The 27,245-nt window shown below is 39.0% G+C and overlaps 1 protein-coding gene across 1 annotated transcript in view; it reads left to right on the top strand.

Moving 5' to 3' along the window:
• The window catches only part of TSNAX (translin associated factor X), a 30,103-nt gene extending 20,723 nt beyond the window's left edge, over positions 1-9,380 (top strand). Inside the window, exons 5-6 of the mRNA XM_040465018.1 lie at positions 4,554-4,681; positions 7,739-9,380. Of these exons, the coding sequence (XP_040320952.1) occupies positions 4,554-4,681; positions 7,739-8,116 (506 nt within the window). The 3' untranslated portion in view covers positions 8,117-9,380. The remainder of the gene's footprint in view (positions 1-4,553; positions 4,682-7,738) is intronic.
• The last annotated feature ends 17,865 nt before the right edge of the window (positions 9,381-27,245 follow it).

Here is a 27,245-nt window from a genome sequence, read left to right as displayed (position 1 = left end):
ACCTCCGCCCACCCCCATTATGGAGGGTAATCTGCTCTACTCGGGAGTTCTGATTTAAATATTAATCATATCTAAAAGTAGCCATTGCACACAGTATTGCTGTAAGAGAATAGAAAATAGGCTGGTTTAGTTTAAGCGATAAGCTCACTTCTGGTATCTTCTACCTTGACTTGCACATTGGAACTTGTACCTTGACCGTCAGATCAGCTTGAGATTATAGGTGTGTAGATGTGATTATCCTCCTTCAGGCTTACACTATTAAGCTGAGACAATGACTGCTTGGTGGTGTCACTGAGCCATAGCTTGAAGGTTCAGAGAACCTTGAAGGTTCAGAGAAATTTATGTTACCACCTTCAGCTGGTACATGACATAGTCCTGGTTCCTGTGCTCTCCAATCCCTGTCGATTAACGTGTGTAGAACAAGAGTCTTGCCACTTGTGTTTGATTCTAACATTTATTTTTTTATTTATTTCATTTTATTTTATTTTATTTTATTTTATTTTTCAACGTTTATTTATTTTTGGGACAGAGAGAGACAGAGCATGAACGGGGGAGGCGCAGAGAGAGAGGGAGACACAGAATCGGAAACAGGCTCCAGGCTCTGAGCCATCAGCCCAGAGCCCGACGCGGGGCTCGAACTCACAGACCGCGAGATCGTGACCTGGCTGAAGTCGGACGCTTAACCGAGTGCGCCACCCAGGCGCCCCTGATTCTAACATTTAAAGCACTGCTATTTTTGTGTAACCTGGCCCTGAAATGTAAGCCAGCTGCAGGAATTTGGGGACAGGGTTATGCCTAGAAATACTGAAGTAGTGAATTCTATTAACTGTAGGGAAAATTTGTATTGTAGAATATATACAAGTCTTAACTGATTTTAAGGATTTTAAGAACAATTCTGACATTATACAAATATGGGTTTATGTACCCATCTTTGAAATTTAACCTTTTGTGCGTTATAACTTGACTGTTGTATAAGTTGAGGCTGATGTAGGTGGAGGGTGAAATTAAGCAGGGTCTTACAAGCCATGTTAATGATTTTGCTCTCTATTCTGAGAACCATGGAGAGCTATTTGGGCTTTAAGCAGGAGAGTGATGTGATAATTCTTTATTAAAAAGGCAAATATTCAGTAGTGTGAGAATGGATGAGAAAAGGTCAGAAGTGGATGGGGTGGGGAGATCAGGAGACTCTTAGAATTGGCAAAACAAAGAGGGGGACTGCATGTGGAAGGAAGATTGTGAATTCATCGTTGGGCGTATTGATTTTGAGGTCCCTCTGATGGAATTGTCAAGTATGTATTTAGATATATGTGACTCTGAGCCAGAGATGTGAAGTTGGGGGATGGCAGGGTTCACTGAAGCCAAGTGTAAGTGAATTTGAGAGAGCCTGGGGCTGATAGAGGCAGACTAAGAAGACCTGGCCAGAGAAGTAGAAAAAAAGGGAAATCGGAGGATGATGCATTCAAAGGGACCAAATGAAAACTTGTTTAAAGAATTCCTCCTTTCAAGTGGTCAGACTACGGACTGCTGCTAAGATTGAGACTGAAAACGTGTCCATTCAGCTTACGAAATAGTATAATCTTAGTGAGAGCTGTTGTGGTGTAGAGATGGGCTCAAACTAGGATGAAGTAGGTTGAGAAGTATGAGGTGCGGTTATCGAGGAATGTGGCAGAAAGTAGCTCTGAAGAGGAGAAGAGAGATAGGACCAATAGATGGAGAGATCTGAGCATGTTTTACTGACCATTAGCATCCAACAGAGAACATAAATAATGTGGAGCATCGAAGGGAGAATCTGCCTTCAGCTTCCCACTGGGATCGCATCTTTATCCTGATCCTGGGGACAGTACAACCTCAAAAGATAAAGTACCTCCTCTATAATGATAGGGGTAAAGGGGAAATAATACCATTTTTTATTTTCCTAATTCCCTATTATATTCATCAGGGTCTGAACAGGAAACGAGCCGCACAGTAATTTGAACAGGGCAAGTTTAACACAAAGAATTAACTGTGTATGAGGGGAAAAAAAGAATTAACTGTGTTGGAGATTATCTGATGAGAGGAAAATTGTACTCTAAAGAGTATAGGAATATCAGAGGGACAGCCACTACCCCAGGGCTAAGGCCAGGGCATCCAAGAGAGGAACAAATCTGGAAGAGTGCACGCCTCAGCCCCTTGAGGGCGTGGCCCATTGGGTGGCAGGGGAGTTTGCTGAGGTGTGGAGCAGATAAAATTCTCTGGGAAGCTGTCTATGGGGAGGTGCTGTGCCATCAGGCTCCTTGCGCACGGTGGTGGCTCCCTGGGGAAGCTGCTCCCGAGGAAATGCCACGTGCTACTGGCCACCTCAAGCACCAGGTTGCCCCACATGTAGAAGGCTGCTGGCGGGGGGGACACACTAGAACGAGGAAGAGCGCCTTCTCCTCTGGCAAAGGAGAAACGTTTTAGAGTCCGCCTCCATTATCCGAAATAGTGGAGCTGAGAGACGGTAAATTGGCAAGTGATGTCTATTATTGATCTTTAAAACTTTTTCCACTGTTTTGCTATAATGATTATAATGATGAATATCCTTGCGCACACGTCTTCTGTGTGGCTCATTCATAAGAGCTGACCGAAGGAGAGCCTATTGACAGATACAACGAGTAGTCCTTAGGTTTTGCTTTTTCTTTTTGTGTGCACGAAGTTCTTTCTGGAAGGAAATGTGAAGTACAGATTGTCTTTGGGAAAGAGAAGTGGGTGGTCACCTATTCTTAAAACTAAAATTTTAAAAAAATATTTTTTATTGTAAACGTAGAAGATGTTATCTATTCTGTCAACCTGAAGTTTATTGTTTCATTTCTCAGCATGTTATAGTTTATTAAACAGTGACCTATTCTATCCTGTCCTGTTCTGTCAGCTAAAGGCACCGATTTCTGACCTTGCTTCAACATCACTCGTGGCCCCAAATGAGTCAGGATATTTTCATTCAGTTGTTTCCTCTTACTGCTATCAGAACCAAATCATCCACTTCCTTTTGTGTCTCTGACCCTTCTGTGGCATTTGATGCGACGATACCACAGTGGGGTGAGCCTCAGCGCTGCGGCCACCACGCCTGACTGTCGGTGTCAGGGCTGGGAGTGTTCTTCCCAGGTGCCAGGGAGACAGCTTGGACTCTGGGGATTCTACTCAGTTCTGAGTTTTCTTTCTGGAGTCAGAATTCCTTCTTCTCTTGTTTCTACAATAAAGCCTTTACAAAGAATACTGTTTCTTAACTCAGCAGTAATGATAATCATTTTAAGAAATACTTTTGCCCTGTATCATCTTATAGATTATGCCATAATAAACTAATATTGAAAATTGTGGCCATAGAACTTTGGTTTTTATATATATATATTTTTTTAATGTTTGTTTTTTTATTTTTATTGTTGAGAGAGAGAGAGAAAGCGCATGCAGGCAGGGGAGGGGCAGAGAAAGAGGGAGACTAAGGATCCGAAGCAGGCTCCATGCTGACTGCCAGCAGAGAGCCAGATGCGGGGCTCAAACTCATGAACCATGAGATCATGACCTGAGCTGAACTCGGATGCTTACCTGACTGAGCCACCCAGGTGTCCTAGAACTTAGTTGTTTTAAAACACTTGAAAAAGTATAGTACTACTTTCGACCTTTACCAAAATTTGTTTTAATTCAGTGTTAATTTTGTAGAACTTACATCTGATACAAGATTGTATTGCTCATTTGTTTGTTTGTTTGTTTTTTTAATGTTTTTATTTTGAGAGAGAGAGAGAATGAGAATGCACACGGGGGAGGGGCAGAGAGAGAGATTTCCAGGCAGGATCTGTTCTGTCAGTGAGTCCGAGCAGAGCACTACACGGGCTTAATCTCGTGAACCATGAGATCATAACCTGAGCCCACATCAAGGTCGGATGCTTAACCGACTGAGCCACCTAGGTGCCCCTGTTTCTTTTTTTTAATTTAAATTATCAAAGTGGAAAGGAGTTATCTATTCTTAGATCCATTTTGGAGTAGGAGGAGAAAAATAGTATTTTGTATTTTGACACTTTATTCTGCATTATTTAAAGTGTTTTCTACCTATTAAAATTTCAAGAAAGATCCAAATGGTGTTTAATTTTATGCTTCATTTGATTAAATCGTTATCTGTTTTGTTGCTTTAGAGAGCAAAAATTAATTGTATAGTTTCTGTTAAAGCCTTAATAATTTTTATAATAGCCTTTCCTTAAATCAATTTTTTTTCTAAAAATCTTTGACATTTCCCCATAGCAGAGAGAGTAGATTTCTAAGACTAATGCCGCATGAAGTAGAAAGAAGAACTTGAATCTATTTGCATTTGAGCTGTTCGTAAAGTTCAGTGACAGAAATGTTTGCTGTGTTCAGTATTGATCCCCACCATCTATCCCCAGGTAATTCTTAGTAGTCTAAGTATTGAATCCAGTGCCACCATTATAGTAGGCATCCATTAAGCTTTTGATGAGCTAGGTGTTGTGCAATTTGAAATTTTTTTTATTAATGACGGTCTGACTAATGTAATGGTTGTTCTTTAGCAATTTTCTTGGTTGGTATTTCAGGACTGCAGGAATATGTGGAGGCAGTCTCTTTTCAACACTTCATCAAAACACGATCACTTATCAGTATGGATGAAATTAATAAACAATTGATATTTACAACAGAAGAATATGGAAAAGAAAATAAGACCGTAAGAATTTAAAATCACTTCACATTTTTATATAATTTATATAACCGTATAATGGTTATAGGAGGTTTGCTGGCTTATAATGCTAAGAATATTGAGACGGTAGTGTTCTTTTCTAGAGTGTGGTTTCCAAGATTCCCAACTAAGGAAACGGTCTTTTAAAATAGTTTTGTTAGTGGATGGAACAAGAACAGCTATGGGTATGTTGGGGGGAAAACAGTGCTGTTCACCTAAAGCTCTGTTAAGTGATTCCTGTTAAGTCCACTTTTGATTTTATTGTGCATTTACAGTGTGCCTTTCGTAAGCACTATCTCATTTAATTCTTTCATTAACTGTATGAGGTAAGAATTTTTACTCTCATTTTGCAAAGAAGTGGGCGTTAGAGAATTTAAATAACTTCTCAAAAGCCACACAACTAATTAAGTGTGGCAGAGCTAAACTTTGAAACCAGGTGTTTTGAAATGTAAGCCAGGTGCCCTCGTCCACCCTGCCACTGTTTCTCAGAGTGTGCTGCAGGAACCCTTGCACCAAGTATCTACCTCAAAGGAGTGTTTTACAGGATTTGATTGAAAGGTTTTCAATTAGGCAGTGTATATAGCATATGACCCATACGTGCTCAATAGTCACTTAATATAAAATTGTTATTATATTGGGTGAGATCTCTTAATCGCTTACTAAGTCCCTAAAACTTGTATCTGAAAATTATATAGCTATTCCGAATTAAGAAAAGAGAAACTTTTGCAGTTTGACTGTTAAGTGAATACTATTTTTACGCTGGGTTTCAATATATAGTGTTCAGGCAATGAAAGAGGAGATTTTGAATATTTGGTACTTCCTGAGATACCAATACACTTAAGGATAAAATTAGTTTTTTGCTGTCTTTATTTTTCATAATTTTTTCTTTATTGTTTTTTTTTTTTTAACATTACTCAGAGCCGGAATGGGCAGGCAGAAGATGGAGGAAGCTGTAGAAATACTGTTTTCTTGAATATTAACTAAAATGTTAGCATCAAAAGGTCAGAGTTAATTTGGCATGACAGATACAACTTACTTTAAGGAAGCCACGTATATATTTTCTCAGTTTTTAAAATTATATGAAGTTTATTAAGGAGGATATTCATTTTTGGGAAGTAAAATTCCTGTATGTCTTTTATGTGTTTAGTGAAGATTGCATTGCAGAAAGAAGTAAAGAGCCTATTTGATCCTCTATCCGAAGTTACCACACCCTTCTTTCAAGTTTTTTCTAATTCAGAATGAAAATATCAGGGCAAGAGTGTAAAGAGAAACAGAGAGTAAATGCGCTGTTTTCAGGATTTAGGTAGTAAGTTATTTGAAGATTATGGTGTCATAATGTTCACATATGCTTTTCAAAACAAGACCACATTCATAAATAGTTTTTCCTTTTAGTGCTAAAGATTCTTGGTGCTAAAACTTCTGGGATTTGATAGGGGAAGGTATTTTGTTCTGACTTGCCTGTTGAGAATATTGTCAAAACCATTTAAATTTCTCAGTGATTAAAGTTCACATTCCTTAATGTGACTTTCTACCCCTGACTGTCCTTTTAGAGTCATCCTGTACCATTTCTTACTTTAAACTTGACTCAAGGAGATACCTCACTCGTTCCTCAAACATACGACACAATTCTCACCTGCATGCCTTTGCGGTTCTCTCTGCCTAAAATGGCCTCCAGTATAATTGCAACTTCACCTAGCTGAGTCTCCTATGGACTTCGAATAACAATTTAGGCATCTCCTCTTCCAGAAAGGCTCCAATAGAGCAAGGAAAAAACTGTTGTGGAAAGAGGAGATTGACATGATGGTAATGGTGATAGCAGCTAACATTTATTGAGTATTTACTTTGTGTTGGGCATTATGCCAAGAACTTGGTAAATGTTATCTCATCCTTAAAATAAACCTCTGAGGTAGGTACTGTTATCCCATTTTACAGATGAGGAAACTGAGGTTTAGAGAGATGAAATAACTTGCCCAAGGGCATACACCTTATGAAGCAAGGTCCTGGAAGAGGTGGGAGGAGATGGGTCAAGGTCATTTGGAAGAGTTAACCTCAAACAAGAGGAGGGACAACTCATCATCTGAGACTGGAGGATAGAAGGTAAAGATGGATATGGACATAAATAAGTTTTTTTTTGGTTTTGTTTTGTTTTGTAGGAATAAGGTAATTGAGAGAGCTTGTGCCAGGTGATCTGGCACATGGCCAGGTCAGTGAAAGTAGACAAGATTGTCTACTCAGAGTGGAGAGGTTTGGGATTGAGTAGGGGGCTAAGGAGAGTTCTGGTAAAGGTTTGGAACAGTGTCTGAAGAGTCAGGAGAGAGAACTAGAGGAATAAGTAAAAAGGATTGGTGAGTAATTTGTATAAATTCTGTATAGCTGTGACTATCATTACTGTTTTTTGGGGGTTTTTTTTTTTTGTTTTTTTTTTTAAGCTCTGTGGTACTCAGCCACTTGAATAAAGCACTAGTGCGAGTAGATTTTAATATTGATGCAGGGTTGTGTTTTTGTTGGGCAGGTGCAGTAAACAAACAAACAAACAAACCCACAAAGGAATCTAAGGGCACTGAGGAGGAGGTAACAAGAGAGTAATAAATCATGATGGTCAGTGCTGAGTGGGGATGGAAGAGAGGCCAGAAAGGGACTGTAAGGGACTTAGGAAAACGTGAGTGTATCACCAACCTAGAGGGCTTTATGACTTGTCATTTAGATAACTAAGTGACCGTCCTGCAGTAAAGTCATCAGACTTTGTTTTCAGAATGTTTTAATTTTATTTTGTATGTCAAGTGAGGTTGGGAATAGTTGATTTTAAAATGCTACAGTATTAGATTATGAAATTATCTTGAAGTCATTTAGTTCAACTTTCTACCCAGGGCATGAGTTCTTCTTGTAGCGTCCCAAATGGTCATTAAGCAAAAAAGATCATTTTATTTAGAGATTAGCATGACTGATCTGCTCTTGATTTTATACTTTATAATAAATGTGATACATGCATATTCACTCTTTTTCACGTTGTATTTTCTTTGTGTGTGTGTGTGTTTTCTTTACCAGCCCTCCTCTGATGCACAGGATAAGCAGTTTGGTACTTGGAGACTGAAAATCACACCTGTTGATTACCTTCTGGGAGTGGCTGATTTAACTGGAGAGTTGATGCGGATGTGTATTAACAGTGTGGGGAATGGGGACATTGACACCCCCTTTGAAGTGAGCCAGTTTTTACGTCAGGTTTATGATGGGTTTTCATTCATTGGCAATACTGGACCTTACGAGGTTTCTAAGAAGTTGTATACTTTGAAACAAAGTCTGGCCAAAGTGGAGAATGCTTGTTACGCCTTAAGAGTCAGAGGCTCAGAAATTCCAAAACATATGCTGGCAGATGTCTTTTCGGTTAAAACAGAAATGATCGATCAAGAAGAGGGCATTTCTTAGAATACCGTCCTCAGTTGTTATTCTCTTGAGAGACCAGTTTGTAAGACTGTTATTTAGTATTTCGTGGGGCTTTATTGTGGCTTTTAAATAGAAATGTTTTCAGTCGTACTTGTTTTACATTGTAAACAAGCTGTACATAAAATTATCGAAACGAATCATTTCTTACATCTTACTCATGAAAGTTTGCATACAAAGGTTTGCATATATGCCTATCTGTATTTTTGCTGGCTGTAGTTGATCGTTTATCTTTGTAACGTGAACGTGCTTTGGAGCGCACTTTCTGCCATACCTATTTCAATTTACGTTGTGTGAAGTGTGGAGTGGTAGTATTTAGCGGAAGCCATTTATAATTTAAGTTGGTGATTTTGTTATATATAGAAAAGATTTCCTAGCTACACATCTGGACTTGAGCTTCCTGTTAACATTTCTTGGTAATATTTTGTGAAGCCTCCAAAATAGGCTTATTCCGTAGAATAAGAATTAAAAATTATTAAGTTATCAATAGACTTAATTTTATGAAGTATTATAGTGAGAATTCATATTATATTCTGGCCAGTTTTTAGGCCATTTTGAACCCATTTGAAAGAGCCTTCCAGAAAAATTAACAGGTAACCTAGATTTTAGTTTCTACATTTAATTTTTTTATCCTTTAGCACATAAAGTCTGGTAGTGAATTGGAGCTAACATCGTAATATTTTCCCTGGTGTTTGAGTTCAATTATATACTTGTACATACATCTGAAAAGCTTTTAGTAGTGATTATTTAGCAATTCTTTTGTTGTCATTCTATTACATTAGGCATGTTTCTTATAGATGCATCTATAAGAAATTGCATTTAAATAATTACAGTGAAGTTTGAAATTTTTGAAATACTGAGTTAATTCAAGCCTTTATAGTTGTCCAGTTGTGTTACTTAATAGTATAAAAAGTTGCCAAAGAAAATTTATCATGTACAATTCAGCAATAAGACAATTGTCAACACAGTTGGGAATAACAGTGGTAGTCTTTAGTAATATTTAGAATTGGAACTTGCCTACTGAAATTAGTTCTAGATTATTCCCTGTGATGTGAAACTGATGTGAGCCTGACACTATTGGCTGACAACCAGACATTTCCATTTGGTTTTGTGAGTTCTGAGAATCTAGATACTGGATTTTATTTTTGGAAAGATTAGCTGCTCTGTTTGTGAGGCCTGATTCTTTGAAAGTGAAATTTTCCAAAAAAAAATAATCATGTAAAGGAAAATAAAACATAGACATGCCTAATAAATTAGGTTGGTTGGTTTGTTTTGGTGGTAGCATTTCTTTTGGTTTCCCTATTTGAAGACACACTGCTAAAATATAGTCTCATTACGTATTTCTGTTTCTTCTGCCACTTGAAGTTAAATTTATAATGTTAAAGGTAACATAAATAAATGGATTGATGAATGTCTTAAAGATGTTTAAAATTGAAGTCTTTAAATAAAATATTAAAAGAAAAGTTAAAGCTTATTTTTTGATCATATTGAGAAATATTTAATCAAAAGGTTGTAGAATTTTGGGCCTAAATAGGAAGCCTCGTATAGACTAACTTAATATGGAGATTTATTACTTAAAAAAAAAATGTTTTTTTTAATGTTTATTTTTGAGAGAGACAGAGTATAAGTTGGGGGAGGGGGGTGTCAGAGAGAAAGAGAGACAGAGACAAAGAATCTGGAGCAGGCTCCAGGTTCTGAGCTGTCAGCACGGAGCTGAACATGGGGCTCGAACTCACAAGCTGTGAGATCATGACCTGAGCTGAAGTTGGACACTTAACTGACTGAGCCACCCAGGTGCCCCAAGATTTATTATTTCTCAAACTAAGTCCAGAGGTAGGGAGGGCTTCAGGAAGGACATCTCTGTACATCCCATTGACCCAAACTGGGTGACATTCTTATCTTTCTAAATTATTTAGTGGAGAGGAGAATATCACCTAATAGACCAAAATACTGTTTTTCTGAGAGGAGAAGGGCAAATAAAAGAAACTGAATTAGGGCATTATCATCATACGAGAAGGGGAAAATAGCCTTGGGGTAGGCAGTCAACAGTATTTACTACCCATGGATTGGTGCCATTGCTGTTGGCGGTGCATATTGCATATTAATATGCAATACTAATTGCATATTATAATTACATGTTGCATATTAATAGAGTAGGTGTTAGGACAGGATAGTAGAGGATCTCTAAATATATCCTGAATGTTTTTCAGTTTTAAAATAGTTGCTCTGATAGCATCAAATGTTGTCATGTTTTTCATTTTTCATCTTTATTATAAAAAGAAAGTGGTTCTAGGGTACATGGCAAGTTACTGACAATTCTGGAATAAAATTGGGTTATTTCCTTCATAAGTAATTCCTGCATGTATTAAATCAGTGGTTTTCAGAATCCACATTGCATAGCCATAGGACTTTTTGAGGGTGCCTCAAAGAAAGGTGCTACGTAAATGGGTGATTGGCAGAATGGATTTAAAAACTTGATTCAAAGTCTTTGCTCTCTACAAGGATTCACCTTAGATTCAGACACAAATAGATTAAAAGAATAGAAAGAGATATTCCATGCAAAGAGTAACCAAGAGAGAACCACACACAACATAGACTTTAAGGCTAATATTTTTGTTTTTGTTGGAGACAAGAACAATATGTGATGGTAAATGGCTCATTCCATTGAGCATATATGGCGATTATAAACACACACACACACACACACACACACACACACACGTTAACCGCAGATCCTCAAAATACACGAAGCCCGATCTGACAGAACTGAAAGGAGAAATAGACAATTCAACAATATTAGTTGGCAACTTCCATTCCCCACTTTGAATAATGGATAGAAGAACAAGACATGAGTAAGGGACTCGAGGACTTGGACAACATGATAGACCTGAGAGACCTACATAGAGCACTCCACCCAGCAGCAACAGCAGATACGTTTTTTCTCAAGTGCGTGTGGAACAGAATCCATAAAATGTCAGGTTACAAAACAAGTCTCAATACTTTTAAAAAGCTAGAAATACAAAGCATGTTCTATGACCACAAATGGAATGGAATTAGAAATTAATAACAGGGGCTCCTGGGTGGCTCAGTCGGTTGAGCGTCCGACTTCGGCTCAGGTCATGATCTTGCGGTCTGTGAGTTCGAGCCCCGTGTCAGGCTCTGTGCTAACAGCTCAGAGCCTGGAGCCTTCGGATTCTGTGTCTCCCTCTCTCTGTGCCACTCCCCTGCTCATGCTCTGTCTTTCTCTCTGTCAAAACTAAATAAATATTAAAAAAAAATTAATAACAAATTGGGAAAATTCACACATCTGTGGAAATTAAGCAACATACTCCTGAATAACCAGTGGGTCAAAGATGAAATCACAGGGAAATTAGAAAATCTTTCAAGAGGAATGAAAACCACAAAACCCAATGTATGGGATGCAATGAAAGCAGTAATCAGAGGGAATTTCTTTATATCTTTAAATCCCTACATTTAAAAAGAATGGGGTCAAGTCACTAACCTAAACATCTATCTGCCTTTAAGAAACTGGAGAAAGAATAGCAAACTACAAAACAATTAAGAGAAAGGAAATGGTAAATATTAGAGTGGAAATAAAGGAAACAGAAAATAGCATCAGACCAAAAGATGGTTTTGAAACAATCAACCAAATTAACAGAATGGGCGTGGGGATTGCAGGTGACTGCTAACAAGCACGGGGTTTATTGCTGAGATGATAGAAATGTTCTAGAATTAGTGGGGATGATTGCACAACTGTGAATATACTAATACCCACTGAATTGTACACTTTAAGGTGGTGAAATTAATGTTTTGTGAATTGTATCTTTGTAATCATTTTTAAATGCTTTTTAAAAAGTGGATTGAGGGGCGCCTGGGTGGCTCGGTCAGTTAAGCATCTGACTTCGGCTCAGGTCATGATCTCACGGCCCGTGAGTTCGAGCCCCGCGTCGGGCTCTGTGCTGACGGCTCAGAGCCTGGAGCCTGTTTCCGATTCTGTGTCTCCCTCTCTCTCTGCCCCTCCCCTGTTCATGCTCTGTCTCTCTCTGTCTCAAAAAAAAAATAAATAAATAAACGTTAAAAAAAAATAGAATTAATTAAAAAGTGGATTGATTGCTTCGTTGAAATTTTGCTAGTATTGCCTGTGAAACTGGGTATGATATTTTGCTTGTGGGAAGATTTTAAGAAAAAAACTATTTGTTCAGTTTCTTTTATTGTTTAGGACCATTCAAGCTTTTCATCATTTCTTAATGGTAAGTTTCAATGAGTTATATTTTTCTCAGGTTTTTTGATACAAAGTGTTATTAGTATTACTGCATTTATATCTTGGCTATATCTGTAGCCATAATATATATTTGTGTTATCTCTCTGTATATACTTTTTTTCCTTCTACTCAGTTTTGCCAGATGTATTTCCATTATGTTAGTCTTCAAAGAGTTACCTTTTGCTTTATTTGGCTTTTTTCTTTTAATTTTTCTTTTTCTTTCTTCTTCTTTTTTATAAATTCCAATATGGTTAACATACAGTGTTATATTAGTTTCAGGTATACTGAATTCAACAGTTCTATACATTACTCACTGCTCATCATGATAAGCATACTCTTTTTTTTGTTTGAGAGAGAGAGAGAGAGAGTGGGGGAGGGGTAGAGAGAGCGGGAGAGAGAGAATCCCAAGCAGGCTCTGCACTGTCAGCGCAGAGCCTGATGTGGGGCTCCAGCTGACGAACCAGGAGACCATTACCTGAGCTGAAGCCGGATGCTTAATTGACAAGAGCCCCCACATGCCCCAGTTAAGTGTACTCTTAATCCCCTTCACCTATTTCACCCATCCCCTCCACCCATCTCCCCTCTGGTAGCCATCAATTTGTTGTCTATAGGTGAGAGTCTGTGTTTTTTTGGTTTGTCTCTTTTTTCTTTGTTCATTCGTTTCTTAAATTCCATATATGAGTAAAATCATACGGTATTCTTCTTTGACTTATTTGACTTCTCATTATACTCTAGGTCCATCCGTGTTATTGCAAATGGTAAGATTTCATTCTTTTTAGTGGCTGAATAATATTCCATCGTGAGTGTGTGTGTGTGTGTGTGTGTGTGTGTGTGCATATATACACCACTTCTTTATTCATTCACCTATATTGCTAGACATTTGGGCTGCTTCCATACTTTGGCTGTTGTAAATAATGCTGCAATGAGCATAGGGGTGCATAAAACTTCTCAAATTAGTGTTTTCGTACGCTTTTGGCAATACCCAGTAGTGGAATTACTGGATCGTCTGGTAATTCTATTTTTAATTTTTTGAGGAACCTCCATGCTGTCTTTCACAGTGGCTGTTACAGTTTGCATTTCCACCAACAGTGCATGAGGATTCTTTCTTCTGCACATCCTTGTCAACAACGTGTTGTTTCTTGTGGTTTTGATTTTAGCCATTCTGACAGGTGTGAGGTGATATCTCATTGGGGTTTTGATTTGCATTTCCCTGATAATGAGTGATGTTAAGCATCTTTTCATGTGTCTGTTGGCCGTCTGGATGTCTTAGGAGAAGTGTTTGTTCATGCCTTCTGCCCATTTTTTAACTGGGATGTTTTTTGGGATTGAGTTGTATGAATTCTTTATGTATTTTTGGATACTAACCCTTTAGCAGATCCGTCATTAGTAAATATCTTCTCCCGTTCAGTAGGTTGTCTTTTAGTTTTGTTGATTGTTTCCTTTGCTGTGCATAAGCTTTTTATTTTGCTATAGTCCCAATAATGTATTTTTGCCTTGTTTCCCTTGCCTTAGAGAAATCATTGCCTTTGCTCTCTTCTAGGGTTGTTACGGTTTCAGGCTTCATATTTTGGCCTTAATCAGTTTTGAGTTTATTTATGTGTATGGTGTAAGAAAGTGGTCCAGTTTCATTCTTTTGCATGTGGCTGTCCAGTTGTCTCAGCACTGTTTGTTGAAGACCGGCTTTATTTTTGGTAGTCTGTTTTCTGTTTCATTGATTTATACTTTTATTCTTTACTTTCTTCTACTTTTCTTTGGGTTATGTTCTAGTATCTTTAATGATTATAATATTTTTTACATTTTTTAAAAGTGTTTATTTATTTTTGAGAGAGAGAGAGAACACGAGAGCAAGCGAGGGCAGAGAGCGTGGGAGAGACAATCCCAAGCACGCGCTGCACTGTCAGCGCAGACGCGGGGCTCAAACCCACGAACCACGAAATCGTGACCTCAGCCAAATTTGGAAGCTTAACTGACTGAGCTACCCAGGTGCCCCAATATTTTTTACTTTCTAATTTTTTTGAGATTTTTTTTTTTTTTCTCCAGGTCTTAAACACTGATTTTATGATTTGTTTCAATAAATGCTTCTGGAATACATAGTAGTAAGATATGGTGCTGACTAGTCTCCTTTCTGTATAGCCCTGGATTGACCCACCTTGATTTTCTATTTTTAGAGGTCTAAGGATCCGCCCCCCCTCCCCCCCCTCCCCAGTTGGGGAATTAGTGCTGCCTGATTAGCTTCTATTGGCTAACTTTTATTGTTTTCCTCCCCATTCAGCTGTTAACTCTGTGGCTTCTCTTAGTATCCTCTATCTTGTCTGTTCAGAAAAAGTACCTTTGGATTGTTACAGAAGTTACAATTGTTTGTTTTTGAAGAAGTGCTTTGATTCTCTCTTCAAGTGCAGTTTGTTGCATCCAGAATTACAAAGGTGTTTTTGGCAACTGTTGCTGCCCAGGGTAGTATTCATTGCTGCTAAGCCAGAGATCAGTTGGTCTTCCAGATTGTTCAGTAAGCCTCTGTCAGTTCCCAATTTGGGATGGCTCTCCAAACAATGAACAGGGTCCTAATTTCATTGGCATTCGTGAGGTTTTCAATATCACTGTTCAGCACCCTCTTACTCTGTGCTCTGGGGATCCCAGAGGGATTATGGACAGGATCAGTGTCCTTGGACCCATTGTACTTAGAGCCACCCAGAAGTCTAGGAAGTACCTCATGGTCAACAATTTGTTCAGTATGATAAGTGTCACATTTGCAACTCATAGCTATTTATTTATTTATTTATTTATTTATTTATTTATTTATTTATTTTAGGTAAGACTTGAAAAGTTTTTAGGTGATTTGTACATCAATTTCTAACCCACAGGTTAATAGCAGCATTGCTGTTTGTCTAAAAGTGCATTTACACAAATTCAGTTGATTCTTACAGCTCTGAGGTAGGCAGGGGATGATCATATCCCCTCCCCATGCATATGCTTTCCTTCAGATCCTTTTATAAATAATGTAACTAAGACCTAGAGAGGTTGGTTAAGTAACTTGCTCAATGCTACCTACCACATGTTAGACAAACATTTGGGTTAGAAGCCACATCTAATGAAGTTTAGATTACAGCTTTTCTGCATAGCACACTACTTTTTGTGGTTCTAATATTACATGTGACCTTGAGCGGGTTTACCTTCTGCCTTAATCTTTCTGAAACTTCATTTTCTCATGTGTTGAATAATATCTACCTTACTTTTCTCAGATGTTTTTTATGAGTGGACAATATAATCTGGGTGAAAATGCATTACAGAGTATGAAGAACCCAGGAATATAACTTACTGACTAGACTATACCTGCAAAATTTTGCATGTCATTTTAAGGAGATTCATCAACCCTCAGAAATCTCTATGAATGCTCTAAAACTAACTCCCTGAATCCCAGATTTAAAACATTTTTCATAAGAACAATCTGAAAATGTCTTTCACCCCACACCCTTGTATAAGCATGTTTCCTCCATTGTGATCTATTGACAAGGGCAGAACTCGATTTTGTTCTGTAAGTGAAATTCTGATGTTACGTTAGAATGTTTCTCTAGTGAGAAATGTTCCTGACTTTCATGTCCTTCTCAAATGGGTCTTCAACCTTAAAAAGCTAAGAATCACTGGTCTAGATGGTGTTTCAAGGTCCCATGCATCCTCAAAGGCTTTGTAAGTCAATGGATCCTAACTAGATGAAGCAATTCTCAGGGTTTATGAAGTAGTGGGATTTTCTTTTGGTCATTTGTTTTTTAATAATAAATGAATTTTTGTTGAATGAATGCCTCAAAGTTGTGCCCTAATAAAAGTTTTAATTTGTAGAATCACACTGATATTTTAATTCAGACATTCACCTATCATGACTGTTCTTAGGTTTATATAATTTGTGTGTCTCAAGAGAAAGGTTTTTGCTTTTGTGGAATAACATATACATAATTTTCAGTCATGCCATTTTCAAATTTAGGGTTCCTTTTTTTTAACCTTTATGATCATTTGATTCCCCCCCCCCCCCTTGAGATATACTTGACAGGCAACACTGTACCTTTAAGGTATGCAAAGTTGATTCGATACATTTATAAATTACAAAATTATTACCACAATAGTATTAACACACCACCTCCATCCCATCACAGTTACTTTTTTTTTTTTTTACACCCATTACCATACTTAGTTACACACCATTTCTTTTTTGTGGCAACAAACATTTAAGATTTCTTTTAGAGACATCTAAGTATGTGAAACAATACTATTACCTATGTACATTAGATCCCCAAACTTGTTAGTCTTTGTGTACTCTTTGAGCAATACCTCCCTGTTTCCCCACTTCCCAAACCCTGGCAATCACCACTTTTTGTTTTTTTTATAGACTCTGTGTAAAGGTGATATCATATAGTATTTGTCTTTCTCTGTCTGACTTACTTTACTTAGCATAATGCCCCTCAAGGTCTTTCCAACTTGTCGCAAATGGCAGGATTTCCTTTTTTCTCATGGCTGAATAATACTACATTGTGTGTGTGTGTGTGTGTGTGTGTGTGTGTGTGTGTGTGTGTGTGTTGCATCTATATCCATACACCCATGGACGGACACTTAGGTTGTTTCCATATTTTGGCTATTGTGAGTGCTGCAGTCAACATGAGAGTGCATATATCTTCAGTATCCAGTTTTCACTTCCTTTGGATATATACCTTGAAGTGGGATTGCTAGATCATATGGTAGCTCTTTGTTTAATACTATTAAGGACCCTCCACATTGTTTTTGATAGTGGCTGCACCAATTTATATTCCCACCAGTAATGCACTGGGAGTCCCGTTTCTCCACGCCCCTGTTAACACTGATTATCTCATGTCTTTTTGGTGGTAGCCACTCTACCAGGTGTGAGGTGATCTCTCATTGTGGTTTTGATTTGTACATCCCTGATGATGAGTGATGCTGAGCACCTTTTCACATACCTGTTGGCCATTCATATGTCTTCGGTAGAAAACAGTTCCTCTGCCCATTTTAAAAGTTGTTAGTGTTTTTGCATTTGAGTCGTATGAGTCCTTTATATATTTTGGATATTAATCCCTTATCGGATGTGTGATTTGCAAATATTTTCTCCCATTTGGTAGGTTGCCTTTTCATTTTGTTGATTGTTCCTTTTCCTGTACAGAAGCTCTTCAGTTTGATGTCATCCCACTTATTTATATTTGCTTTTGTTGCTTGTGCTTTTGCTCCCAAAGTGTTTATTTCTTACTGGTCTGCTTTTCCTGGAAAAATCCTATTTGTAACCCCTCTCAATGATCTTTTGAATAGTATATGCAGTTGGATATGCCAAATCACAAGTGTTGCTTTAAGAACCATGACAGAACAGAATCCAGGCAACAGAAGAACACAGGACTCAAAGTCCAGAACTTTTTTCCCCATTCATAATGCAAATAAAAGCCTCCCAAACTTCCTGTCTGATATAATGCACACACGCAAACATGTCCCCATGGTCGTTCCCGGAACACTTCTCAGTACTTATGTGTGGAGGTAAAATGGATAGAAGGCTACAGCAACATCAAGTGGGCAGAACCCTAATGCCACTGATTGTTTAGGAATGAAGATTTGGGTCATCCACCAGGTAGAGAATCTCAATTAACTGAGGTTTTGGCTAAAGACTAAGGGAACAGAGGATGAGTAGTACAAGAAAATTGTAAGTATCAATGATCCCGTCAAGAGCAGGTGCAGAAACAAGGCCTTGAGTGACGATGCCTATTTTCTCCTTGCTTTTCAAAACGTGTGTTTTATATATTAATCCGTTGTGTCCCTTTTTCTTCCTCTCCTTTTACTTTGTTATTTTGTATAGAGCGTGTCATCGGTGGCCACCCTTTTTAGTTTAGCGTTCAAGTTACAGGATGGCCAAGGCAGGTGGTATTCAAGTAGAAGAGGCATAAGCCTCAGAGATGGAGAGTGAGTGATAGAACTTCACTGGGGAGATGAAGGAATGTGGGGGAGACGCCTCGATGGCATGGAGGATGGTTGCTGCACTTTAGGTGGAGGCATGATGTTTGGAAGTTTCAACCCTGCTGGCGGGATGTGCGTGAGCTCCGGGCACAATGGGGTGGAGTCTGCCGGGCATTACCTGTTGCTACTAAACCTGCCTTCTAAACTCTCCCTCCGTGTCTAGGGGCTGGAGGCCTGGAAACCACATTTCCTTGATCCTCTTGCTAAGAGGATTTTACTTTCAGTGTATCAGTGAGAGGCACACGTACCGCTTGAAAAACAAAAGAGAAATAGAAGCCGTTATCGTTCCCTCAGCATCAGAGGGCAGGCCTCGCGGCTCGTTCTGAAGGCATACGTGAGGTTTCGCAGGGGCTTTTGCATTCTGTTAATCATCTGCTTCTGTGCGACAGGCAGCTGAGATCATCCGCCGTGGTTTCCTGTAATTCCTGTGACTTGTGGATTTCCTGAATTTGCTGGCAGCTTTCCCTGACCTCCCTTTCACCCAGCTCTTCCAAGGTTTTGGAAGCACCTGTATTAAATCCTTTCCTGAGTGTAATGCCTAGAGTGCTTTCTGTTCTCCTGGCCAGAACGCTGACTAATAGAGACAGTTTTCGGATACGAAATACAGATGGTTCTTAACCATAGGAAGAGATGCCTAATCTCTCTCATAAGAGAAATGCAAATTAAAATGACAGTTTATCACATTTCATTTCTCAGATGGGCTGAGATTTGAGATTGAGAACACCGTTGGTTGGTACGGGAAAAATAGGCACTCCTGCTGCTGTGAAAAATGGAAATTGCTATTGGCCTGTGAAATTGATACTGTTCTCCATGGGGATGTTGAGGCAGTGTCTATCAAGTCTATTCATACATTTACGAAATTACACGTTCAAAAAATACTCCTACAGCATTGTCTAGAATGCAGAAATGTTTGAAATAGGAGTGTTGTCTTATAGAGGACAAATTAAATAAATTATGGTACAGCCAAGGGCGCCTAGGTGGCTCAGTCGGTTGAACGTCTGACTTGGGTTCAGGTCGTGATCTCTCGGGTTGGAAGTTCGAGCCCAACATCGGGCTTGCTGCTGTCAGCCTGCCAGTGCAGAGCCCGCTTCAGATCCCCTCTCACTGTCTCCCTCTCTCCCGCTGTCTCTCTCTCAAATAACAAGTCATTAAAAAAATTATGGTACAACCATACGATTAAATGCTATAAAGCCGTTAAGAATGAGACAGTTTTGGGGCGCCTGGGTGGCTCGGTCGGTGAAGTGTCTGACTCTTGATTTCGGCTCAGGTGGTGACCTCACAGTTTCGTGGGTTCGAGCTCCGTGTCAGGCTCCGTGCCAACAGCGCAGAGCCTGCTTGGGATTCTCTGCCTGCCTCTCCGTGCCTCCCCAATTTGTGCTGTCTCTGTCTCTCTCAGAGTAAATAAATAACCTTAAAAAATTTTAAAAATAAGAATGAGACAGTTTTCGCATGTACTGTTATGGAAAGACTTCCAAGTTATTTTAGCTGATAATAGCAGAATGTAAATATGCTAGTATTGTGGGAAAAAGTTAAAAGAATATGTGTATATGTTTTCGTTAATGCACAGGATACCTCTTGTTCAGGCATGAATCCGTACACAGGGCTGAAAAAGCCAGGTGACACATTTATAGGCTTTCTATCACGTAAAGAGCTCAAAACCAAGGACAATATTGGTGTTATTATTTTTATCAGTTTTGGTTCAGTCTTGTCCAAGGAAGATTTGAGATGTAAAACGATGTGGGTTTGTGGAAGGTAGACCAGAGAAGACAGAAGCTTTTGTTTTTAGTAAACAGTGAGAACAGCTGCTAAAATCACATTTTGATCCTGAGTTTGATAGAATACACGCGAAGCCTTGTTTCCTTAGTGTCTGCAGCTAAGTTGGGGTACGCTTTTTAAAACTATGTTCCAGGCTATTTTTAAAGACTTACAGTGGTACAGAGTTTCATTCCACCTCTCCATTCCCAGAAAAACTACCAACCACAAGATTGGAATATATTTTCTTCTGCTACATATTTTAATGTTTTTATTATATATAATATATTGATCCGTAAATAATTTGTTTGGTTTACATTTATTTATTTATGTTTTCTTTTCATTTCTTTAACAAAATTTTTTGGGGGGGTTTACTTTAAAAATTTATGTCGACAGTGTCCCAGCGTACGTATCTTTTTGCAACTAGTTTTTTTTTTCATTTAATATTAGGGTTTTGAAAGTCACCTTCAGCAATATGAGTAATTCTAGTTAATTCATTGTAGCTGCTACCTGGTGTTTTACTTTTCAGGATAAACCAGTTCTCCATTTCCCTTCTGCTGTTAATCTGCTGTACCCCAGACCACTCCTTCTCATTTCTTAATGAGCTTAGCTCCTGATTTACTCTCACTCTCTCCAACAGTTAGGCCCATTTTAATCCAATGGCAGGTTCAAGATAAATGAAGATAGGTGCACCTGGGTGGCTCAGTTGGTTGAGCTTCCGAGGTCAGCTCAGGTCACGATCTCACGGTTCTTGAGTTCAAGCCCCACGTCAGGCTCTGTCCTGACAGCTCAGAGACTGGAGCCTGCTTCGGATTCTGTGTCTCCCTCTCTCTCTCTGCCCCTCCCCCACTCACACTCTGTCTCTCAAAAATGAATGAATGTTAAAAAAAAAATGGAAAAAAAAAGATGCATGAAGAGAACTCTTTTAGTATACTGGCTTCTCACATATTTAAGCCTCTTTCTTCCAGTTGTATTTCCTCCACTGTACCTCTCCCATGGTTATGCCCAGGACCTTACCGTCACTCTATACTTACTAACTCGTGTTCTCAATTGTCTGCATCCCATTCTCTGCTTCACGCCTTTCTTTTTTTTTTTTTTAATCGGTTTATCGGTTTCTAGTATCCCAACTTCAACAATTCTTAGAACCCTGCCCTGGGACCTTCACCCTGTCAATCCAGTTAACTTTCCACTGCTCATTAACCCCTTGGAAGCCTCTTTTCCTTTATCTCCCACCTTCACTTCCATTGCTATTTATTACTGCTCCCTTGCATACAATGTCAACTCTCTGGCCCCTCTCTTACTTCATCATACTCGTTGGCAAGACTAAAATCCAGATCGAATCCATCTGTAACTACTTCACACCTGCCTTTATGACACGGAGCTAGGACAGGAAAAATAGCCACACCAACTGGGCTCATCTCAAGCTTAAGACCATGAATTTCATGTGGGTCTGTCTGATCATTGCCTGGCAATCCGACTGTGTTTCCTTATTCCATTTCTTCTTCCTCTCTCATAGATGACTATTTCGCCTTGTCCCCTCTTTTAGTTACCTCCCATATCACCTCCCTATCCTTCCACTTGGCCAATGGCTATGAAAATTGCAGTAAACAAAGGTGCCTGGCTGGCTCAATTGGTAGAGCGTGCATGCGACTCTTGATCTCAGGGTCATGAGTTCAAGCCCGACGTGCGTGGGGCCTGCTTAAAAAAAAAAGTGTTGATAGTGTTAGAAAAAAGTTTTGAAGTAAACAGAGGAGAATTTCCACAAGCTCATCACAGTTCACAGCCGGCACGTGCAGTCACACACTCGATACCTTCCTGCCTCCTGCTACTTGTGCTTTTCGCTAGGGTCAACCTCTCCACTTGTGTACTGGCTCCTCTCTCGTCTATGCAAGGACTAGTCCAGCAGTTCTCATCTCTATCCTGAAAGACTGATTTTTGTCTTGCTACTGGAACGTCCCATCAGCATACAAATGTACTTTTATTGTGCATATCTTTGCTTTTTTTCAGAGAGAGAGAGAGAGAGAGAGAGAGAGAGAGAGAGAGTGAGTGCACGAGATCCGGAGAGGGACAGAGGAAGAAGGAGAGAGGCAGGCTCCACGCTGAGTGTGGGGCTCCATCTCATGACCATGAGATCAAGACGTGAGCCAAAATCAAGAGTCAGGTGCTTAACCAATTGAGCCACCCAGGTGCCCCTTATTGTGCATATCTTAAAAAAAGAAACACAAAAAAAACCCCCAAACCCCCCAACTCTTTATCGCCACTTTCTGAAAGAGACGTGTATACTTTCTGAATCCAAATCCTCTCTTCCCATCCTCTCTTGAACCTTAGACTTTTATCCCTAACATTTTTTTCCAGAACTGCTCTTCTCCAGGTGTCCATTATGTTATTTAGTTCAGTATCTGACCTTCTGTCCTTATCTGACTCCACCTGTCAGCACTATTTGACAGAAGTGATCATTCTCTCCTCCTTGATACACTTTTCTCCACTTGCTTCCAGCCATCACACTCTTGTCTTCTTCCTGTTTCCCTAGCTGCTCCTCAGTCTCCTTCGCTGGGTCCTTCCCATCCCCTTCACCTTCTAACATTGGACTCACTGCCTAAAGCTCAGTCTTGAACCTCTTCTCTAACTACATCCATCCCCTTAGGTGTCTTATGCAATCTCCTGGATTTAAATAAATACCATGTATATGCTGACAATGGCAGTCCAGACCTCTCTTCCAAACTCCCGATGCATATGTCCAATTCCTAATTCAACGTTTCCCTAGGAATGTCTGATACACAGGTGCAAGTTAACATGTCCAGAGCTCAGCTGGTCTTCTCCGTTCACACCTGCTCTACATGTTACCTGCTGCTTCTCAGTTGGTGATGATTTTATCCGTCTGGTTGTTGAGGCATACATGATAATAGTCATCCTTGACTCCTCGCTCTGACTCACATTCCACATCCAATCTGTCAGAAATTCTGTAGGCTCTATGTTTAAAATACAGCCAGAATCCCAACATTTTTTATTGTCCTGGTCCAAACCATCACCATCTCTTACTTGGGAGTGTGCAATAGCTTTTGGCTTCTGCCTTTTGCTGCTGAGAAGCCAAAGAGATTTTTTTAGCAGGCAGTCAGATCACTTTGCTTCTCTAAGTCCCAGCAGGGGCTACGGATTCATCCAGACTAAAACAGGCAAACCCTTGCAATGGCCGACAAGACTCTACACGAAATCTGCCCGCACCACCCCCTCCCCGCCCCCGCCATCCCTTCATTTTAATCTAATATTCTCCCTTTGACTCACCGGCTTCCAGTTTATGGATGTTTACAAGGTCTGTTTCTTCTGCCTGGTTGCTCATTTTCCCCAGGCATCTGCTTGTTAATTCCCTCCTCACTTTTAAGTTTGTGCTAAGATGCCACCTTCCCGATGACGCTTACCTTGACCTAATAATTTCACTTGCCATGTGCCACTTAACTCCCAACTCAATACTGCTGCTTTATACATTTTCAGAGGGTGGCATTTCATAAACTATACCATGAATGGAGTCCTTGAAGTTGTGGGAAGTAGCGTTCCCTTACTATTTAAGTAATATGTAACTTACTTATGCCATTACACTTACTATGTTTCCCTTATCTAATAGGTAAGCTCCTCAGTAAGAGGAATGCTTGTCTGTTTGACTCACTGGTGTATCCCAAACATCTTGAACAATCCATGGCATACACTGGTTATGTAATCAATATCTACAGAGTAAAACAGATTACTGTCAAGTTTTTGGCTCGGTTGGCGGAGCGTGCAACTCTTGATCTCGGGGTCATGAGTTTGAGCCCCGTATTGGGGGTAAGAGATTACATAAAAATCAATAAAATCTTAAAAAAAAAGAAAAACAAATTTAAAAAGATTACTTTCAAGTTTTTAATAATGCCAATAATCCTGTAGTGAATATCTGTGATAGTTAATTTCATCTGTCAATGTCACTGGACCATGGAAAGCCCAGGCATTTGATCAAGCGTTGTTCTGGGTATGTCTGTGAGGATGTTTCTGGATGAGATTAACATGGACTGAGTAAAGCCGATTGCCCTCTCTAGTGTGGGTGGGCCTCGTCCAATCAAGTGAGGACTTAAATGGAAACAGCTGAGTAGGAGCGAATTCCTCCTGCCTGCCGGCCCAAAGACATTGGTCTTTTCTGGCCTTTGGACTCAAGACTGAAGTACCAGCCTTTTCTGGTTCTCGAGCCTCCTTGGCTTTTGCACTTAACACCACGGGCTTTCCTAGTTCTCCGGCCTTCAGATTTGGACTGAAACCGCATCGGCTGTCCTACATCTTCAGCTGACTACTTTGAAATTTCTCAGCCTCTGTGACGGCATGAGCCAAATACTTAAAGTAAGTCTCTTTGTACAACACACATACACCCCGCCACACCCTGCCCCCCATGGGTTCTATTTCTCTATAGAACCTGAATGCAATATTTTTAGGTTGCCTCTGAGTGAGCATGTGCAAGAATTTATTGGATAACGTAAGAGTGAAATTGCTTGGTCTTAGAATATGCCTATTCAGTAGTTTTACTAGATATTACCAAAGTCCTTGTACCAGTCTACGCTTTCTTTTGCAACTGTATAAGAATTTGTGTTTCCACATAATTTTGCAAATCCTGATGACCAATCTGATAGGTTTTAAATGGTATCTCTTTTAATTTTTATAGCCCTTTCTGCTGCTAGTTTTTCCTATACTAAATTGCATTTTTGCCAAAAACTGGTATATGTTGGTAATTTTGATGTGGTTTAATCTAATAGTGATTTTTTTTGCCATTCGTATTTCTTCTTTTGTAAATTACTTGTTCATATATTTCTGATATCTTCTTATTAGATTGTCATCCCCAGCCCCCTTGTTGCCTCTCCCTCCTTTTGTTCTTTATAATTACCTCCTCCTGGTCTGTGTTTGGGAGTGTGCTGTTTTTCTCACACAGAAATTTATTTCTCACACAGAAATTTATTCTAATGCCATCAAATTTAGCAGTCCTGTGTGATTTGTGTCTTTATTGCCTTATTTAAGAACATCATCCATATCCTGAGCTCACAAAAATATATTATCCTGTATTTTTGTCTAAAAGTTTTTAGACGTTTAAAGTTTTGCTTTTTCTCTTTAGGTTTAAAATAAATCTGGATTTATTTTTATTTTTTATTTCTTCTTATTTCTTTTTCTTCTACCTCCTCCTCCTCCCCTTCTCCTTCTTCTTCTCCTTCTCCTTCCCCTCCTCCTCCCCCTCCTCCTCCTCCTTCTTTCTTCTTTCTTCTTATTTGGTATTCCAGCATATGGTGTGTGATGTGTAGTATGGAGAAGAGAAGTTATCGTAGCTTTTCATATGGATTGAAAACCCTATTTTTCCCCATGATTTACCAGGCCATCTCTATCATCTCAAGTTCTCATGAGAAACATGGGTTTCTTTTCTAGGCTCCCTTTTTTCTGTATCATTGGTCTATTGCTTATCCCTATACTGCGAAGACATTTGTTAGTTGCTATAAATTTATAATGAGTTTTGAGAAATTACAATGATGCCCACCTTGTTTTTCTTCCAAATTGTCTTGATATTCTTGTATTATTTCTTCTTCCAATATTTGATAGAATTCCGCATTGTGTTTTAATCTGCTAGTGACTGTTTTCACTTGAAATATATCTTTTCAGAAGGAGAAAAATATCTGTAGCTTTGTTCCTCTTATGCATGGTTGAGTTGTCAGTGTGAGCTATGTGGAATCATAGTGAATTAATGATCGCTGAAGTTGGCAGGGAAACACCAAACGTCCATGCAAGTAAAGATTGCAACTTTAAGTGATCCACTTTCTATAGCAGACATTGTGACTTTCCTACAACTAGCATGTTCCAGTAACAGACTTATAAATCAACAGTTTCTGAAACAATTAAAATAAATATTAATATTACAGGAAAACTCAGGATGAGTTTATGATAGATTTAACTTAAATTTTACAATCACAGGCCTGTAAGTTTTTATGAACCTTTTCTTTATCTACTTAACAAGAAGTCAGAGCTAATTAAGAGCCTGTTTTCTCAAAACACCTTTGTCAACAGACTTCCCGACTCCTTTATGCCCACTCTGCCCAAGATCATCGTTAACAATTGCAAACAATTGCAGGGCTGACTTGACTTTGATTCAAGTACCCTTTGCTATCCAAGGGTAGAACAATGAATTTAGGACACAAACATTTTTTTTTTCTTCATATCTTTTATTTTTCTTGTTCTGGATAGGACCTCCCTGACAGAAGCATAATGCATAAGGATCTTATTTATGATTGAGTGGAACACTTCTATAATTGTACATTTACTGTGATGTTTGCTGTAGGGTTTTTGAATTTTTTTTAGGATTTTACTTTTAAGTAATCTCTACACCAAACATGGGCTCGAACTCACAACCCTGAGATCAAGAGTCACATGTCCCACCAACTGAGCCAGCGAGGCACCCCTGCTGTAGGTTTTTGATACACACTTTGAAGAAGTTCTCAGGTTGCCTGGCTGGCTCAGTTGGTGGAGCATGCGACTCTTGATCTCAGGGTCGTGAGTTCAAGCCCCACGTTGGGCATAGAGACTACTTTGAAAAAAATGTAAAAATAAAATAAAGACGCTTTTGTCCTAGTTTGCTAAGGCTTTTTCTTTTTAAATTTATGATTATGCTAATTCTATCAAATATTTTTTCTTGCATCTATTAAGAATATCAGTTTCTGTACCTTAATCTGTTTATATGGTGAATTACATGAATAGATTTTTCTTGTTAACTAATAGATTCTTGTATTCTTGTAATAATGCAGGATTTTTTTTTCTTATTTAAAAATCTACACTCAGGTTTGGTTTTGCCAATATTTTATTTAGTATTTTTGCATCCTGTTTACAAATGAGATTGGCCTATACTTTTTCATTTTTGTGTTGTTATTCTCTGGTTTTATTATTAGCATTAAGTGAGATCTACTCAGTGGGATGGGAAGCTTTTCCATTATTATTTATAATAATTTTGGGGGCGGGGTTGTACCTATGAGTCTTCTTTGTCTGGAATTAATTTATCTATGATACTGTATTGTGTTTGCTATTAGATTTTGGACTTTTCCCTCTTCTTACTTTAGGTTT

This window comes from Herpailurus yagouaroundi, unplaced genomic scaffold, assembly GCF_014898765.1.
Source record: "Herpailurus yagouaroundi ecotype Mexico unplaced genomic scaffold, PumYag 530, whole genome shotgun sequence".
Classification (NCBI taxonomy): Eukaryota; Metazoa; Chordata; class Mammalia; order Carnivora; family Felidae; genus Herpailurus; species Herpailurus yagouaroundi.
Note: the sequence above shows the minus strand (reverse complement) of the source record. Positions and strands in the feature narration are given on the sequence as shown.